The sequence below is a fragment of the Serinus canaria genome, chromosome 6 (assembly GCF_022539315.1).
Source record: "Serinus canaria isolate serCan28SL12 chromosome 6, serCan2020, whole genome shotgun sequence".
Lineage (NCBI taxonomy): Eukaryota > Metazoa > Chordata > Aves > Passeriformes > Fringillidae > Serinus > Serinus canaria.
In genome coordinates, this window is record NC_066320.1 from 5,376,337 (window position 1) to 5,392,883 (window position 16,547).

Here is a 16,547-nt window from a genome sequence, read left to right on the forward strand (position 1 = left end):
GGAACAGACAAGTGGGCCCACTGAGTTTCACTGGGCCCACAAACAAATGGGCCCCTGAGTTTCTGAACTTCGGGGGAAAATGACGTATACGAGAGGGGAATATGTGGTTAGCGGTTCGGGAAAGCTGTACCTTCCTAGTACCTCAGCCCATGGGGAGAGGAAGAGGGCAAGGTACAGCCGGGAGCTCAGGGTAAAAGGGGCTGTGTCCTCCCAAACCTTGAGAGAGAAAACCCTGTGGGCGTGTGCCCTAGTGGAGTCTGCGTGATTTTTCTGCACTGACTCGATCTCAGAGGTCTCTTTCAACTTTAATGATTCTATGACCTGTTCAACAGACTTTTCAACCCCCACGTCTACTGCTTCTCTCACACACCATCATGAATATGACACACCTTTTCCTTGTATGCACTTCTGAAGCTTCACACGGTCACCTTCCTCTTCCTCACCTCTTCCAGTGTTCACTAGACACTAACACTCGCAGATTCTCACTCGGCCCCGCAGACTCTGAGGGGCGGGATGGACCCGGCCCGGCCGAGACTTCCGCACCGGCGCAGCGCCGCCCCGCGCGCGGACTACGCTTCCCGGCGAGCCCCGCGCGCGGCCGCGGCTCCGCATGCGCAGGAGGTCACAAAAGGGCACGGCGATTGCGGCCCCGCCCCTCCCGCTTCCACGGCGCGCGCTCCCGCCGCCCGCCCCGCCCCGGCCGCGCTCCCGCCCCGCGCTCCCGCCGCCTGCTTCGCGCTTCCGCCGCGCGTTCCCATGGCGCTGAAGCGGATACAAAAAGTGAGTGGGGCCGAGCCGTGGGAGGGGGCGGAAAGGTTCCCCTGCCCTTGGGTAGTCGTTGGGGCTGCCCTCTTGTTGCTGGAGATTGAGGCGGTGGCCGGAGCGGGCTCAGCAAGAGGTGTCGCGGCAGCCACTGCCGCGCGCTTTCTTTGCCAGGACTCGTCCTTCCCTCGCCGGCAGCCGGGGTGGAAGAGTGGGTGTGAGACGGGGAAGGGGGGGCTCTCGTCGGCCGCCTCACGGTTTCGGGACTCTGCCTCCTTGAAGGCCCCGCGGCCCGAGTCGGTGCTTTTTTAAGGCGCCGTTCGCGGAGCAGCCGCGGTGCTCCGAGCGGCGTGCGGGAGCGGGGAAAGCCGAGGTGCTGACGGGCACCTTCAGCCTTCAGCAGCGCGCAGCCGGTGTGCGCGGCTGCTCCGCGCTGTGCTCGGGCTGCTGCCTGGGTTAAGAAGTGTTGTCAGCACAGTTCTTGGTGTGACCTTTGAGCGTATCCCAGTTGTAGTGTTTTGGGCTGATACTTGCAAACGGCCTGGTCCAAATTGTGAATTCCCGGTTTCCTTTTGTTTGGCAAGGCTGAGCCGGTCGCTGTACAGTACAGACCGGGTATCGCGGCGAGCACCGGAGGGGAGTTGAGGTTCGTGCTTTGGCCGTGGGACAGAATCCGTGGTGTTTGGTTGCTGTTGCTGTGCTATGTTTAGGCGGTATCGGTGCTATCCTGTTTACGTGACTCTGCGATTATTTCTTGTGCAGGATTCCCTTTTGCTATCGGAAGCCATTGGTATTGCAGAAATAGGATTCTATAGTGACCGATTAACCTCACAATAGGCAGATTTGGGATACCCTACAGTAGGTACCAACTTTGGACGGATTTCTACCAGAAACTGGTGGTCCTGTTTCATGCTGCGAGGCTTATGCCTTTACACATAGTGCAATTACAGGACAATTTTGTTCCTTCATATCACATGTTTGTCATGAATGTTGCATTCGACCAATATATCAAATTACTACAGTGGTTTTCTTTAGCAATAGCACTGTCATGCTTCTACATATTATACAAATGGTTTGCCTCTTGTTGCCACTTTAATTTCGCACATCTTCTTGTATATCTCTTTACCCTAGTTTCAAGAAAAGAATTGTTCTCGATGCCATCTCTTTCCAATTCTTGTCCAGCTTCTTTCTGCTAAGATAAACAGACAAAGGGGAGAATCTGGTAATCTAGTATTTTTGAGATGGAGTGAAGGTTTGGGGCTTTCCAAATAAATCCTGCTAGAATAGAATTAGTCTTCATACTTTTATCATGTTCCCTGCATAACTTTCTTTCTGCTTTAGAGACGTTCATACATATTGGAAAGCCACAATTTTCTTTAGTGTGGCATTTAAGAACTTTTGATAGATGTGAAATTATGGTTAGACTTTTTATCTAAGTATCTTTCATTCTGTTAGCCTTATTAAATTGTCTTTCTACTCTTTCAAAATGAAGCGATGCTTTCCAACCTGCTGACTGTGAGGTGCTGTGAGATTTCCTGGTTATACAATAACTTCCACCTGAAACATGAAGAGATACTGGGTAAGGACCTCCAAGAAGAGTTGAGATTAAATTCAGACTTGCTTCTAGTTTGCTGCAGAAATGACTACTGCTGGTTTCCTTTTTTTTTCCATTAACTACCCACATCACTCTCTTCTGCCTTTCCAGGAGAAGAAAAAAATTCCACTAGAATTGGCTAGCAGTCTGTCTCTGAAGAAGTAGAACAGGAAAGGGAATGGCAAGGAAATAAGTTTGTTTCAAATGGAAAGTTAAAATAAAGTGGAGAAGTTTGAAAAGACAAACTATTTTGATGTTACTGTAATACATAAAATTTTCCCCAAAAATCATGGAAATGGAAGTTTAATGGTAGATGAAATGTATTTGTATTTTGGTGTGTTTGTCTTCTCTCCTTTCCTGGTGTTTCAGAGTGGCTGTAAAGGTTGATAGTTATGTTGTATTTGAAGGATAGGAAGGGATAAGATCTGGAGTAGAGGAAATGCTGTGGTTTCAGAATGCCTAGAGGAATTCTTTGGAGAACAAAACACTGTCAGCAAACACAGTGGTATTGCTTGGGAGTTCATCAGTCTAGACATACTGTCTGAAGCTAAACTTCAGTGGGTTTAGGGTGCTTCAGAATTGTGCTTAAACGAAGCTAAGGGAGTTTGGTGTCAAGCTTGAGTGTTTGTTCACAGTAATTTTGACAAATTTGTGTGTTCAGTGTGACAATACCTATGAAGGAAGCAAAGCTATAATATGTCAACCTGTTAGTAAGCATATTTTTTGTCATCCTGGTTGGGACTCTGATTTCTAAGTAATATTGCCACTGGGATCTGTGTCATTGCATCCTGTCTTTGGCTGACTGTCTTCAAGGGCCTCCTCAAAGGAGGACAGCATGTGGACTTCCAAGATGGTACCCTAGTCACAGAAAGACATATTGTGCTTGGGAGCTTTCTTAAAAATGGGCTACTGAGTAACCAGTGAAGAAGCTGATTGCTGCACATGGAGGTATTTGATCCTAGTGGTGCAGGTGGAAGAAGAGTGAGGACATGAAGCCCTGCTCTGCAGGCACAGCTGTCAGCAGTGTCTCCATGACAAACTCATCTCAGAGTTCCTCAGAGAGTTTGGGGGATTCTTACTCATCATAAGCTGAGGATCCTGTGTTCATTTGCCTTGTGAGTGCTTTGCTTTGCCATTGTATGAGAGAGGCACAGAGTTTCTACACTGTCAAAAAAGTTCAGTTACCCTGTCTGCTGTGTTCCTTGGGGCAGTGTAACAGCACATATTTGAGGGCAGTGTAAATTCCAGATGTTGCAAATGATGAAAGCAAAACAAATTGTGTAGGTTTTTTAGTTGAGAAGAAATATTGTGCAAAGAAGCCTTTATTCTTGCCACTCTGGACAAGTGAGATACCATGCCTTTTGTGAAAGGTGGAAAATAATTCAGGCTGTCAGGTTCTGCAGAATAGTGTGTAGGTCTCAGTTCTGCCCATCTGTTTTATGCAGAACCATTTTTCTGGGGTTCCTCTTCCAAATTCTTTGTTCACATATCTAATCTGCAGAGTTTGCCATCCTGTTAGTTCCGTATTGCAGCTGAGATTGTTTTCATCATAAGTCCTGTACCTGGCTGCTCCTCCAGTGTTAGTGGGAGCTTGATGTGCTTGTTAATGTCAGGCTGTCTTGTACATACTTTTGTTCAGGACTTCAAGAGATTTTAGAAGATGTTTTGAAACCAGGAAGGAGGAGATAGATTTGAACACTGCTTTAAGAATAGTTGTTCTTACCTTATTGATACATACTGCTTGATTGGTTTTCTTCTACAACTCAGTAAGAAGAGAAGCATTCAGACATTGAGTTGTTCCAATGGACAATGACATACGTCTCTGTGGTTCAGTATGTGTTTCATATATGCACAGGCTAACAGGACATAATAATGTGAAAAGTTATGTTGAAAATAACTTTTGTTACTGTAAAATGACTCAAATAAAAAATATTGATATTTATGGTTTAGATTTTGACTTTAAACCTGCAACCTTTAGATGGTAATTGACATAACAAGGAAACTTTTTTTTTGGCTCTAACATAAAATGCTTGAATTTACTTTCAAAACCTTAGCTAGGATTTTTTTTTTTTTTTTTGCATTAGAACAATGTATGGAAATAGATTATTTATTACTGACAAACCATTATAGCAATAAATCATTTTATAAATATGTGCTTTATATTTACCAAATCTGTGAAGAAACAGAGAATTCTTTAACTAGTCTTAAGTATGATCACTATGGCGTTTTATGGCAAATGGTTCCAAGCAGCAGAGTATGCATGGAATTGGTAGGAAATAAATCTGTGGTCTACAGTGCATTTTGTGCAAGAAATTAGGGAGACAACTGACAAGTATAAATCTATGTTTTAAATAATAGTGTGGAGAAAGGTTGTCGTTTTGTGTTGGTTGGAGAATGAAACTAGCTTTTAGTCATGCTGTCTGCAGTTTATTTGGTCTTCAGATAATCTCCAGTCTTTTTTTCTGAATTTTTTTTAGACTGAAAAAAGACATGTTTAGGACTTCTATGCTGAGAACATTTATTTCCTTATCACCAAAGTATCCTTTACAATGTTGTCCCAATAGCTTTTTGGGAGAAAAGCCTGGATGCTAATCAAGCAAGTAAGTGTTAAATTGGCCTTGCAGTCTTCAACTTAATACTTTTATGAAATACATCCTGTATTATTCTTTGGCCATGGGTGTTAGTCTGCACATTCAGAAATGTCTCCAATGTTTATAGCTTACCACAGCCTGTTTTTTACAGCTGTTAAATCTGAATTTTTGCTTCATGCCATCTATAGGCATGTTGAGGAGCCGTGTGTTGCAAGGGAAGATAATTTGGAGGCTTTGGCCATCTCCAGTAGTATGTTAACCATTAGTATTCTATTCTACCCTGAAATGTTTTGTATGAGAGGATTAGAGGATTTATTCCTACCACTGTCCCCAGCTTAGGTATTTTTCTCTGTGCACATTTATCCTGGCTGTGCTGGGACAGTGTGGCATGTGTCAGGGTTCTTGAGAGGTGCTTTTATGCTGTCACATTCACCAGTGTTTGAAATAACTCTCCTTCTGATGCTTCTCTTGCAGACAGAATTTTGGGTTTGTGCAGTCTCATAAAAGACTTGCACCAGTGTACACTGTAATTTATAGCAGTGACTTTCTCTTTTGAAAATGAATCTGCTTTGAGCTATAGATCCTATTTGTTAGCATATGTACATCTTGCACCAGCACTTTCTATACCAGTGACTAAAAGTATTTGTGCAGACCCTTGAAGTGACCAGACCTGCCTCAAGCAGCTACATGGTAATAATCCATAAAGCTTGGACAAAGCTGCTTAACTTTAAATTAACCTAAAACTACAGGGCAGTCTCTAGTGTTGACAGTAGTGCCTCACATGCAGTTATGTTGTGCTTCTTGATGAGGTTTCACATGTTAGGCTTTGTGAATTTTCAGCCTGTTCATTAACAAAGCAAAGTTTTGGCCTTCTTCTAAAGAGCATCTGTGCTTTGTGTAAAGAATTCTTGTATTCTCATTCTTTCATGAATATGTAAAGTCATGAAGAAGTTTTTATACATGTGTTTAGAGGATCCTCATTTCTGTTCTGCAATGTTCAATTCTGGGCACTGGCAGGTCAGAGACATCTGAGTGTCTACTTGCCCCATTTCAAAAGGTACAGGAGAGCTTGAAGCCCAAATCTTATAGATCTCCAGATAATTTTGCTTTGAACCTAAAGCTTAAACAGCATAATCAACAATGTAAATCTGAATGGTTCTTTTTCTCACAGTTTAATCTGAATTTCTGTATATAAAGATTCAAACTGTTGATACTGTTGGATTATGTTACCACTTGTATTTTTAAACCACATTAGCTTCACATATGGATGCAAAATGCAGCTTGAATTTGCTCTACTAATTTTGGAGTTTGATCTGGCTTTATGTTTCGTTGGTGCAGAAGTTCTCAGAATGTATTTGTGAACATTGCTCTTATTTGGTGAAGTTGATTGAAGAGAACCTTTTCCTCGTTGTTAGGAAATATTAATAACAGGGGGTTATAGTTGTGGGTCTCATCAATGTATGATGAAAAATATTTGCTGTTTTTTTCCTAATCAAGAACAGATGCGCCTTTTTAGCCTGAACAAATTGAAGTGTATACCCGAGGAGCATTCTCCAGTTCTCTTAATTCTTAAGTACATGAGTATGTATAAAAGAAAACAAATTTGTGTGGTTTTGGGGTATATAAAGATCTTGATGAATACATCTAGCAACAAAAGCACTGTTACAGACCTGTGACTCTTAAGTGGTTGCCTGGTAGTTCCTATATGCATATGGAATGTTTGCATATGCTTCAGAGACTTTCTGAAAAGTTTAAGCTACATATTTTTCCAGTTACTGCCTTGAATTTAGTAGTCAGTAATGACTTGCAAAATGCATGATTGTTAGTCTGAGTTCTCTGTTTCAGTGCTGTAATGCAGCTGTTTGGTTCTGGTTGGGTTGTTTTAGTGTATGTACAAGACTTCATTTTCTCTTGTTAGGTTAGATTTTGAGTTGCAAGTTAGAGAAGACAGTGCCTGTAACAGCTCTGCTGCTGGTCATGTTTGGTGACTGCTGGAAACTTGAGATTTGTTGACTCCCTGTGTGTACTGGCAGTGCCTTGGCTTTGCATAAATAGCTGGTTCTCTGAATCACTCCTTAAGGAAATTTGAATCCTCTGATTAAAATAGGAACTGCATTTCTAAAGTGTCTTTATTAGTTAAAGTCTAGCCCAGAGTGTTCTTTCTGGATCAGCATAGAGTGTCATCAACAGAATAAAGTGCAGACAAGTAATGCCAGTTGACAACCTGTGCTATTTCAGTATAGGAAAAAGTGTCTGTCTTATTTGAAATCACAAGGATTGTGAGAAGTGACTTCAGAGCAGTAGTAAGATATGGTGCAGTGCTTTTCTTTGATTTCAGGGCCAGGGGTGGAGCTCTAAGTCTGGCTGAATTTAGGTGTTGGTAAATTCAGGTCCATGGTAAATTGAGTTGAAATATTTACTGGATGTCATAAATGGAAGACTATATCACAGCAGTTGAGAAGTGCAGATTTTTAACCCTTCAAATTATATGTAAGGCCTGATCACACTAAGCACACCAATTCTACACTTGAGTTAAACTGAGCTCCAATTCAAACCTTGATTTTGTAAGTAGTTGCCTTGACTAATGTATTTTGAGTAGAAATGTTTCCGGTGTTACTCCTTAATGTAAACTCACAAACCTGCTTATGTCTATTGTTGACTTAAATGTGCATATTTTGAGTAAGGAATTGAGTTACTTACAAACACACACCTTTCAACTTATTTCAAAGGAAGTACTTGCATGTAGTCATTAAGGTTCCTACAGGAGAGTTTCTATCAGCCTAGAATTGGAAAAAGTGTTCCTTAGTACAGTAATAGTTCAGACATCAAAAGGAGTATATTGAATTAAATGAGGAAAATGAACTAACATTACTGCCTGTCTTGTTTTAAATAGTGATGATAAATCAGATGAAAAACAGTGCTGGTTTTGTGAAGTCACATAATAGTTTTAAATTTTTTGGGACTGTGGGGACTCCAGCAAGAGAAATAAATCAGTTGACCACCAAAAGCTCCTCTGAGTGCTAAATTTCAACTTGGGAGTTTTTTAGTAGTCATTAAAAAAAAAAAAGGCCAGCATGCAGGGAATTGAATGAATGTAAATAAGGTGTAGAGCTAATATTTTTCCTTTAGTTTCCAATTTAGTTAGGACCCTTTATATTATGTTCATACATCATCTCCAGGCAGGCTGCAAACATTTTATGAGCCAGTTTAGCTCAGCTGATGTCCACAGACTAGGACAATACAGAAACTTTTGTAAACTCAAAAGCTAAGGGAATGATCAGATTAGCTAACTAAATTAAATTGTGAGTTTACAGACTAATCAAGAAACCTTTCTTATTTGCTTTGTCTCCTTCAAGTATATTGAACTTACTGTGAACTTGGTCTCAACTCTTAAATTTTTTCAGATATTAATTTCTAGCACAATGTTAGCTGCAGGCTGTCTGGTAAAAAAGCTTTTTCAGTTTCAGTGGACATTTCAAGTGTTGACTGTTTTATCAAAATACCACAAAAAATGCCCATGGATTTAATAAAATTGGTTTGTGTTCCCACTTTTGAAGGGATGCTGCCAAGTAGTATGGATTTTCATGTCTTTGAGTTATTTCTGTGTTTCTTGCAGGAACTAAGTGATCTGCAGCGAGATCCCCCAGCCCACTGTTCTGCTGGTCCTGTTGGAGATGACTGTAAGTTCTTCCTAGTACATTCAGTACATTTCAGTTCTGGAAAGGCTCAGAAAATCTCTAATTGTTCTATCTTTTTTTTTGCCTTTCAGTGTTTCATTGGCAAGCAACTATTATGGGACCTGTAAGTATAGGAATCGTGCCCCTTAAAATGTAAGACCTTGCTTCTCTTTTTGTTACCAAAGGATTCATTTGGGTTTCTGTAAACACAGCAGCCACATTCAGCTGGGCTGTGAATAGCTTAAAACTTTAGGGTGACATTGTTGCTCTTATTAGTCTGGTACCAGTTGCTTTCTGTAACTCTTCAAAAATCCCTCCTCTTCATGAAGTTAGAGGTGTTTTATTAGTTAGCTGTGGTGTTTGAGTTGGTGATATAGGCTACAAAGCAAAGAGCTTGCTTTTCATAGATCAGCCTGAAAGTTTCATCCATCTGAAAGGGGGAAGAGTTGGTGAAATCTAATATTAAAGTTGGTGACTGTAAACAAGATTGGAGTTGCAGAGGGCTTTTAGATGGAGCTTATTTTATTTGATAGTGTGCAACCTGGACATAAACCTGTGCACGTGTTGTCTAACAAAATGCATGTGCCCAGATTTGTGCAGGTCACAAAAATGTGTGTTTTAAAATGATGATCCCTGATATCATCATGATGAACTGAATTATATTGGAAAATCCCACTCTTGGCATCTGCAAAGAGAAACCACTTCTTATGGTATGTTTGTAGCTTAAGAATGGAGGAAGATCAGAGCAGCTGTGGTCTTGCACAGAGACAGGATTTGGAGAACCTGCTCTGGTTTTTGTGTTCCCTTCAGTGCAGTGAAGCTATTGAGCTCCCTCTCTTTTCTCCCCAGAAGGGCAGTGCTCAATAACTGTGTTGTGCTGCAGCAGTAGTAGCCACAGATGGCTCTACTGTAACTCTGCAGGCCAGTGGGAGGGTTCAGTTCCCTCTGTGCCTTCCCAGTTTATGGCCCAGAGTGGGCTATGTGCTGGCGAAAAAATAGATTTTCTTTAGGAGAAGGGAAGCTCCAAAACAGCTGAAATATATTAATCTGTTTTATCTGTTTTGTTTTTTTCTCAGCCTGATAGTGCATATCAAGGGGGAGTCTTTTTTCTCACAGTACACTTTCCAACAGACTATCCTTTCAAACCACCAAAGGTAAGTCCGTTCTTTTAAAGACAGAAAGTTTTTAGGTCAAAGTTTATTCTTTGAGGCTTAATTTTGGAAGTTAAACCACAAGGGTGAGCCATAGTGTACATGTTCTTCATGGATGCAGTTAAGACTGTAAAAAAATTGTCTTGGCAGATCTGATATCACTGGAAAGGAAGGGACGATGTTAAGAATTCCAAATGTAATAACCCTAATCTGATATTATTTGTTTTTTATTTATTTTTTGTTATAGATTGCTTTTACAACAAAAATATATCACCCAAATATAAACAGTAATGGGAGTATTTGTCTTGATATCTTGAGATCACAATGGTCACCAGCTCTGACTGTTTCTAAAGGTAAACTCAGTGATTTGATAATGCATGTGTGAAGCTGCATACACTGCCATGGCACTTTTTTGTGTATTATTGCACTGTCTTAAAGGTAAGCAGTGGGAACTCATTTATCCTGCATGTTGCAGAAGAGCCAAATTCCATTGGAGTTCTTGTTATGATCCAAGATCTTGTGCAGTTTATTGGGAGTGTCACAGTACAAAAAAAAATGCATGCACAAAGAAATATTCTAAACCAAGCTGGGTAAGATAATAAGGTACATTTAGCCTGAAATGTGATAGCTGACTGTGCAGGCTGAATGGAGGAGAAACTGATAAGCAGGGCTTGAAAATCACAACCTGAAAGTAAATGTGAAACCCTGATACTGAGGTTGTGTGAGCTTACATGATTGCCTATTGATGACTCTTAAGGCTGCCTGAGCATCCTTGTGTGGACTAAGGTCTTAATTACACTTTCCTTAAAAATTGTTCTGGTTTGCATTCCTTTGTAAGGTGAATATTTCAAAATGTCACTCCTTTCACAGTCACCAGTAAAAGTTTTATTAAAATATTCTCATCCTGTAGTTAAGCTTTCTCAAAACTTGAACACTGTAGATTTGTGGAACATGGAGTTAACAGTTAAGCAGTTCTTATGCTGCAGGCATTTTGTGTCACTTTAAAAGCTGCTTAAAATGTGGGTGCTGTTGCTTCTCCTCACCCATCTTCAGATTGCTAAGGCACACTTAGTCATATTACAGAAATTTCTCATGTGACTCAAAAGGTCAAGAAGCCATATCACATCTCATGTACTTGGGAGCTCTCTAAGCTGTGTGCCAAAGTGTCATTGCACTGGGTGTACAAGCAAAGAACAAATTGTGGGTCTTTGTCCAATGGAAATTGCTCTGTGCAAGTCCAGGTGCTGTACCTCCTTGGAAAAACAACTTCTCTTGCTTACAGGCCTGTGCAGTAATCTCACTAGCCATATATAATCTGTCTAATATTCTGTTTCCTGAACTCATTTCTGAAGACATCAATTACCCTTATGTGCAATTGGTATCATTTTTTCCCACGTAGATTAGTTGTTTTATAGCTATGCAAAATTTGTCTTGTTTCTAGTTATTAAGCAAATGAAAATTGCCACTTAGGTTTAACAGCTGGCATCTACAACTAAAAACCTGTAAAATTTTTAGATCTTCAGCATTTTGCTATCTCTTTACTTGCTGAGCACTTCCTCAGTGGAGCAGTCTGTTGGTCTCATGTTCAGATATTATGTATTTCACAAACTGGAAATTAGCTCAGTGAATCATGGAAGTTTCTCCTTTCTAGTCTTTGTTTGATTGAATCAAAAGTTTACAGCATGTTATAGCACCTCTGACCATCTGTGTGACCATGTATTCTAACCTGATTTTCTGATATTTCTGGCACTTAAAATAAGTCAGTATTGAAGTGGCTGAACTTTCTACTCCTGAAAATATGTGTGGGCTCTTGGGTAACAAGATAAAGCAGGGAGGAAAAAAGGTATTCTACAGTTGATTCTTAAGGCAGCATGTTCCCTTTCACAACATATTTAAAATTATTTAACTGTGTACTCTTGTATGCATATTAATTTTGACCATAAAAATAGAAATTGTCTGAAAATGTTAGGCAAAAAAATCAAACCTCCTTGGTTCAATACCAGGAGATTAATATGAAATTATAAGGTATATGAATAACTGTACTTAATGCTGATCAAGTATTTTCCAAAATGGAAGTCACACTTAGGTAAAATGTTCTTAGGATTGAGAGAACAACTGTCAACACAAAAGTGGAAAAGGATATACACAAATAGAGTACTGCATGGCAGTGTAATATTAATATTAGTTACCTTAACTGCAGGTGGAAAGCTTAGTGTTGAGCAGCATCTATATGTAACTGCAGTCTGTAGTTGGGTAATGTTCCTAGGCTAGGATGTGGGAGAGAGATCATGACAAAAGGTGCAAGTTCATGGCTGCTGTGTCCCTGGGCTTGTATCAGGGGTTTACTTAGGCCCTAGAAAAATGATGCTGTATAAACATTTCTGGACAGAACTGTTAAATGACAGCTTAATACTAATATGCATTCTTTTTCCTAAATCTTCCTACCACCTCCTTCAGTATACTGGAATATATTAAAAGATTGTAGAAATAAAGCAAACTAACTTGTTTAATCTAGTGTCTCTTTTATTTAGTTTTATTGTCCATATGCTCCTTACTTTGTGATCCTAATCCAGATGATCCTTTAGTACCAGATATTGCACAGATCTACAAGTCAGACAAGGAAAAGTGAGTATAACATACATAACTCTGTGTGTGGTACTTGCAAATGGCTATCTGCTGTGCACCTTCAATATTAACTTTAGCAGTACTCTTTTCCTAGATTTCTACAGGATTAGCTCTTTAAGTATTGGGAATAGCCATGGCAAGTAGAAAGCTGTGTCCATACATAGCTGTTTCATTTTTTTGTACTTAACTACATAAAACCTTCATGTTTTTCTGTAGCAGATTTATTGCATGAAAAATTGTTTTCCCAAATATGAGTTGTCACTAATGCAGTCCCTCTGGTTGTAATACCTGTACAGAAGAATTTTTGACCTTCTGTTTAACTGGCTGAGTTATCTGGTACCTATTTTTCAGTGTTGAGCCATTGAAGACTTCCTGCAGTGCATGCAGTGGCCTGTGGCTCAGCACATGTCACAGATTCAGGCAGATTTGAGTATTGCTTTTACCTTGAGCAGTAGACAGCCAAGGAGTGATGTAGAAGTTACATGGACATCTGTGGTCTAGTATTTCTCTGCCCAGACTAAGAATTATTCAAATGGCCTTTTTCTCACAGTTCATTGTCTGGAATAGTCAAATCATGTAACTTCTGAAGTGCCTGAATGCTGTAGCTCATTCTGCAAAGTAGATAGTGTTCAAGTTGAGGATGTTGTGCATCAGCTTCTCCCCATTTGTGGCTCAACTTTTATTCCACCTCTTATTAGTGATTTCTGTTGTGCCTCCTGTTTGTGAAGGAAGGGAATGAGGGATGGTTTTCTGTCTACAAATCTCAAAATTTAATCATTGCTAGGGAAAGTGAGAAAATATGTAGTCTTGACTGTAGCTTTATCTTCTTAAAATGATCACCTATTAAATTTTTTTTAGTTTTACCTTGGATTTAGGAAATGAAAGATATGGCTGGTTACCCCTGAGCATTTATCTATGAGTATTTTATTATAAGTTAAGATCCAAAGACTTGTATGGTAGCATGTTCTTAAGAAGAAAACCAATTAGTAAATGAGCTGCTGTACTGAGCTCAAGAGTTAAAAACTTGTCAGCATTTTTCTCTGGTTGACTCAAGAAAGTGAGTCCAGTCTGAAGAGTAGAATGTAGCATAAGTGAGGACCAGAGTGGAATTTATCCATTCTCTAAGGACATTTACCCTTGGGATTATGGAATTATCAGATAATCAGCTTCATACCAGAAGGAAAAGACCCAAGACTTGAAACCTAGTAAAAAATGCTTTTCAGAAAATTTTCTTTTCAAGTTCTGAAATGCAGCTGGCAGTGCAGAATGGAGAATAAAATCCCAGTTAATTATACTGAATTTTGTGGAACTAAAATGTCTAAACTTTGTCAGACTCTAAATAGCATATGCCTTTAGGAGTAATTGACAGCAAGTTCCTGTTAAGGTGCAAATAGGAACCAGTTATGAAATACAAATGAAGGATGCACAACTTAATGCAAACCTGTGAAGTTGAGTCTGACAGCTCTGGTACATAACTTTAGAAACTGAATGTGTAGTGGGTGTGTACTTCTTGGCTTTTAGACTATTTGAATGTTTTTTGACTCTGCTCAGAGGTGAAAAGCTCAGTAACAGCTGTATTAAATAAATACATGGCCATTGTCAATGTATCACTAACAGCTCTTCACTGTAATGCCTTCTTTCTGCACGTACAGATACAACAGACATGCCAGAGAATGGACTCAGAAATATGCAATGTAAACTTTTGAAGACATTTTCATATACCACAGAGTACTGTAAATTCTAGTTTTTTTCAAAATTAGAAGGAAATGGAGCACAGTTTATGGTTTCAATGTGACACCCCTTGAATTTTTTTTCACCTATATAAGTGTGTTTCTGGAGCAAGAGAGAACAAACTTCCAAAAATAACCTTATGACTTTGGTAAGAATATTTATCCTCTTTGTATGCTTTGCAGAAGACATTTATTATAGTTTTTAAGAGTTGGACACCTGCATCTTCAGACTACAAGATCTATAATTCAGTTGTAAATCAATGAAATTATTTTTGCTGGAAAAAGTAGCTGTTTTCATGTGATGAATACTGTATGTGTGTCATTGAAGTATGTTGTCTGTTTCATAGGTGTGTTCAAGTTTCTTTTTGTTAGTTCTCTTATATAATTTGTATTTTTTTACTGTAGAGACTATTTTATTTACAGTGTAAGTCATTTCAGTTTAGACTTGCTTGTGCACAGTATTGACAAGATAAAACTGCTAATAGTGAAAATAATTGGAGTATCTCACCCATTTAATATTCTGAAGACTGACTGCAGACTTCCTAAAACCTAAAATGATCTTTGCACTGTAAATCTTTGTATGCTGATTATGGAGAAAGACTTGGTTTTGATTCTGTTGCATACTTGACTTAATTTTATTGCAATGTGAACTAATTGCACTGGTATGTAGAAAGATATGTAACTATTTTGTTGCTATTCACAACTGATTTGTGACGTGTGGGCAACATAATACTATCACAGACCTTTTACACATCCAGATGTAGCCTTTTCCATATAAATAAAATACATTTTCTACTTTCCTTGGCTGTTGTTTTCATCTTAACTCAGGCATATCTTTAAAGTACTTGTTCCAACATTCTAACAGAGAACTGCCAGTAGTGTGTATGTGTCTTGTAGACAGAGTGTAAAATAAAGCCATGCATCATGCACTACTTAGAACTGGGCTCTAAGTTCATTTTTATGCTAGTTCTAGCCTAGTGGATGTAGCCCATGGTTGGAAAGAGGATTCCAAATAGGTTCATGCCATGCCACACCAATATTCATCTATGGAGGAGATAATCACAAGGGTCTGATAAGGTGGTGTATTTGCAATATCAGAATGTTACAGTAAACTCAGACTTGAAAGTAACTTTTTCCATTAACTTGCACTGCAGTTGCTTCAGACTATGCATGTGGAAAACCAGCAGCGCTGGAGAGGGGCCATCTGTTCTTAAAACATAGATCAAAAGCAGAAAAACACTTGATTTCCTACCATTCATTCTTCTTGGTTACTTGAAAATAAAAAAAGATGACAAAATGTTTTTCTCTGTATCCTGTACATGAAAGAAAAATTACTTTCAGTTGGGAAATTTGTCATCATAAAATACATTTTTAACATGACAGATACAATTATTTGGAGTTTTGATGCTTTGTTGTTGTTTTTTATTTGAATATGCATCAAGCTGGAATGTGGGGTATGGGTGGTAAGCGTGCACAGTAGGAGCTTTTCTTGCTACCAGTGGGATATTAACTTCATGTTTGCTGATTTACTCACCTTAGGTTGGTCAAGCAGCAGCTTGATTGAGATTGGTTCTAATAATCTTAAAATGTCCCTGTTTGCTACATTTTGCAAGCTGAATAAATGGATTTAGTTTTGTTACTGAGTGCTTCATTATATTTGAACTAGGGCAATGGAGCTAGGAAGGCAAAGACATCATTTATATTTCTTGCTCAAATGATTGTAGAAAACTGACCATCAGAATGTGTTCAGTTTTTTTATTTTTTTCTAGGTAAAACAGCAATCTCTTTGTACTAGAAGTTATTTAAATTTTTGGAATATCTGTACAGAACTGTGTGAAATCAGAAGTTTGACTTGGTTTCTTTTGGTGTATCAGTTTGTGCTAGGGATGGTTTGAAAGCATTTATACTTTACCTGAAGTTTCTGCTTTGTGCCATGCATTAGTGACTTTCCACCACAGTATGAAACCAGCAGGAGGACTGAAAACCAACCAACAGCCATGTGTAGGACATGCTAACCATATGTAAATATTAAAAAAGGAACCTGTCTTATGATAATGCTAGTTTAGAGGTGTTGAAGCTAAGTCTTTCTTAGGCTGAACTGCTAGGAGTAGCATTTCTACTTTTGAAATTATCAGAATTAAATTACAAACGCATTCTTTAAAACTTCACTCATGCTATGAAGTGGCTGGGTTCAGTCTGTGGAGATAAACACCTCCACGACTCCATCTTCAGAGCTCCTCAGTTAATGCTTTTAATACAAACTTTGTTTCAAGGGCTGGAAAGTTTACTTTATCCCGTGCCGTTTACTACGAGGGGAAAAAGGAAAAAAAAAAAGAAAAAAAGGTAAATCTTCCTTTTCCCACAGAACCGGTCGGCACAGAGGCTCCTGCTGTTTCAGACACAGCTGTGCTCAACAG

The 16,547-nt window shown here is 39.2% G+C and overlaps 1 protein-coding gene across 3 annotated transcripts; it reads left to right on the forward strand.

The window, feature by feature from the left end:
* The first annotated feature begins 639 nt into the window (after nucleotides 1-639).
* Nucleotides 640-14,930, forward strand: UBE2D1 (ubiquitin conjugating enzyme E2 D1). 3 transcript variants are annotated; one of them, XM_050976269.1, is made up of 8 exons: nucleotides 706-780; nucleotides 2,255-2,341; nucleotides 8,564-8,627; nucleotides 8,717-8,748; nucleotides 9,701-9,778; nucleotides 10,023-10,128; nucleotides 12,307-12,400; nucleotides 14,053-14,930. In XM_050976269.1, exons 2-8 carry the CDS (start codon nucleotides 2,327-2,329, stop codon nucleotides 14,096-14,098), a joined length of 435 nt encoding a protein of 144 aa, XP_050832226.1. In that variant the 5' UTR covers nucleotides 706-780; nucleotides 2,255-2,326; the 3' UTR covers nucleotides 14,099-14,930. The 3 variants fall into 3 exon arrangements, with proteins under 3 accessions (XP_009085817.1, XP_050832226.1, XP_050832227.1); XM_009087569.4 differs by lacking the exon at nucleotides 2,255-2,341 and having other exon boundaries at nucleotides 640-780; XM_050976270.1 differs by lacking the exons at nucleotides 706-780; nucleotides 2,255-2,341 and adding an exon at nucleotides 4,834-4,956.
* Nucleotides 14,931-16,547: the final 1,617 nt, after the last annotated feature.

Bases quoted from the DNA above. Each gene is read 5' to 3' on its own strand.
- UBE2D1 (XM_009087569.4), top strand. From the start codon at position 757: ATGGCGCTGAAGCGGATACAAAAA. The intron at 8,628-8,716 runs GTAAGTTCTTCC...TTTGCCTTTCAG, and splicing joins TGGTCCTGTTGGAGATGACT to TGTTTCATTGGCAAGCAACT. The intron at 9,779-10,022 runs GTAAGTCCGTTC...TTTTTGTTATAG, and splicing joins ATCCTTTCAAACCACCAAAG to ATTGCTTTTACAACAAAAAT.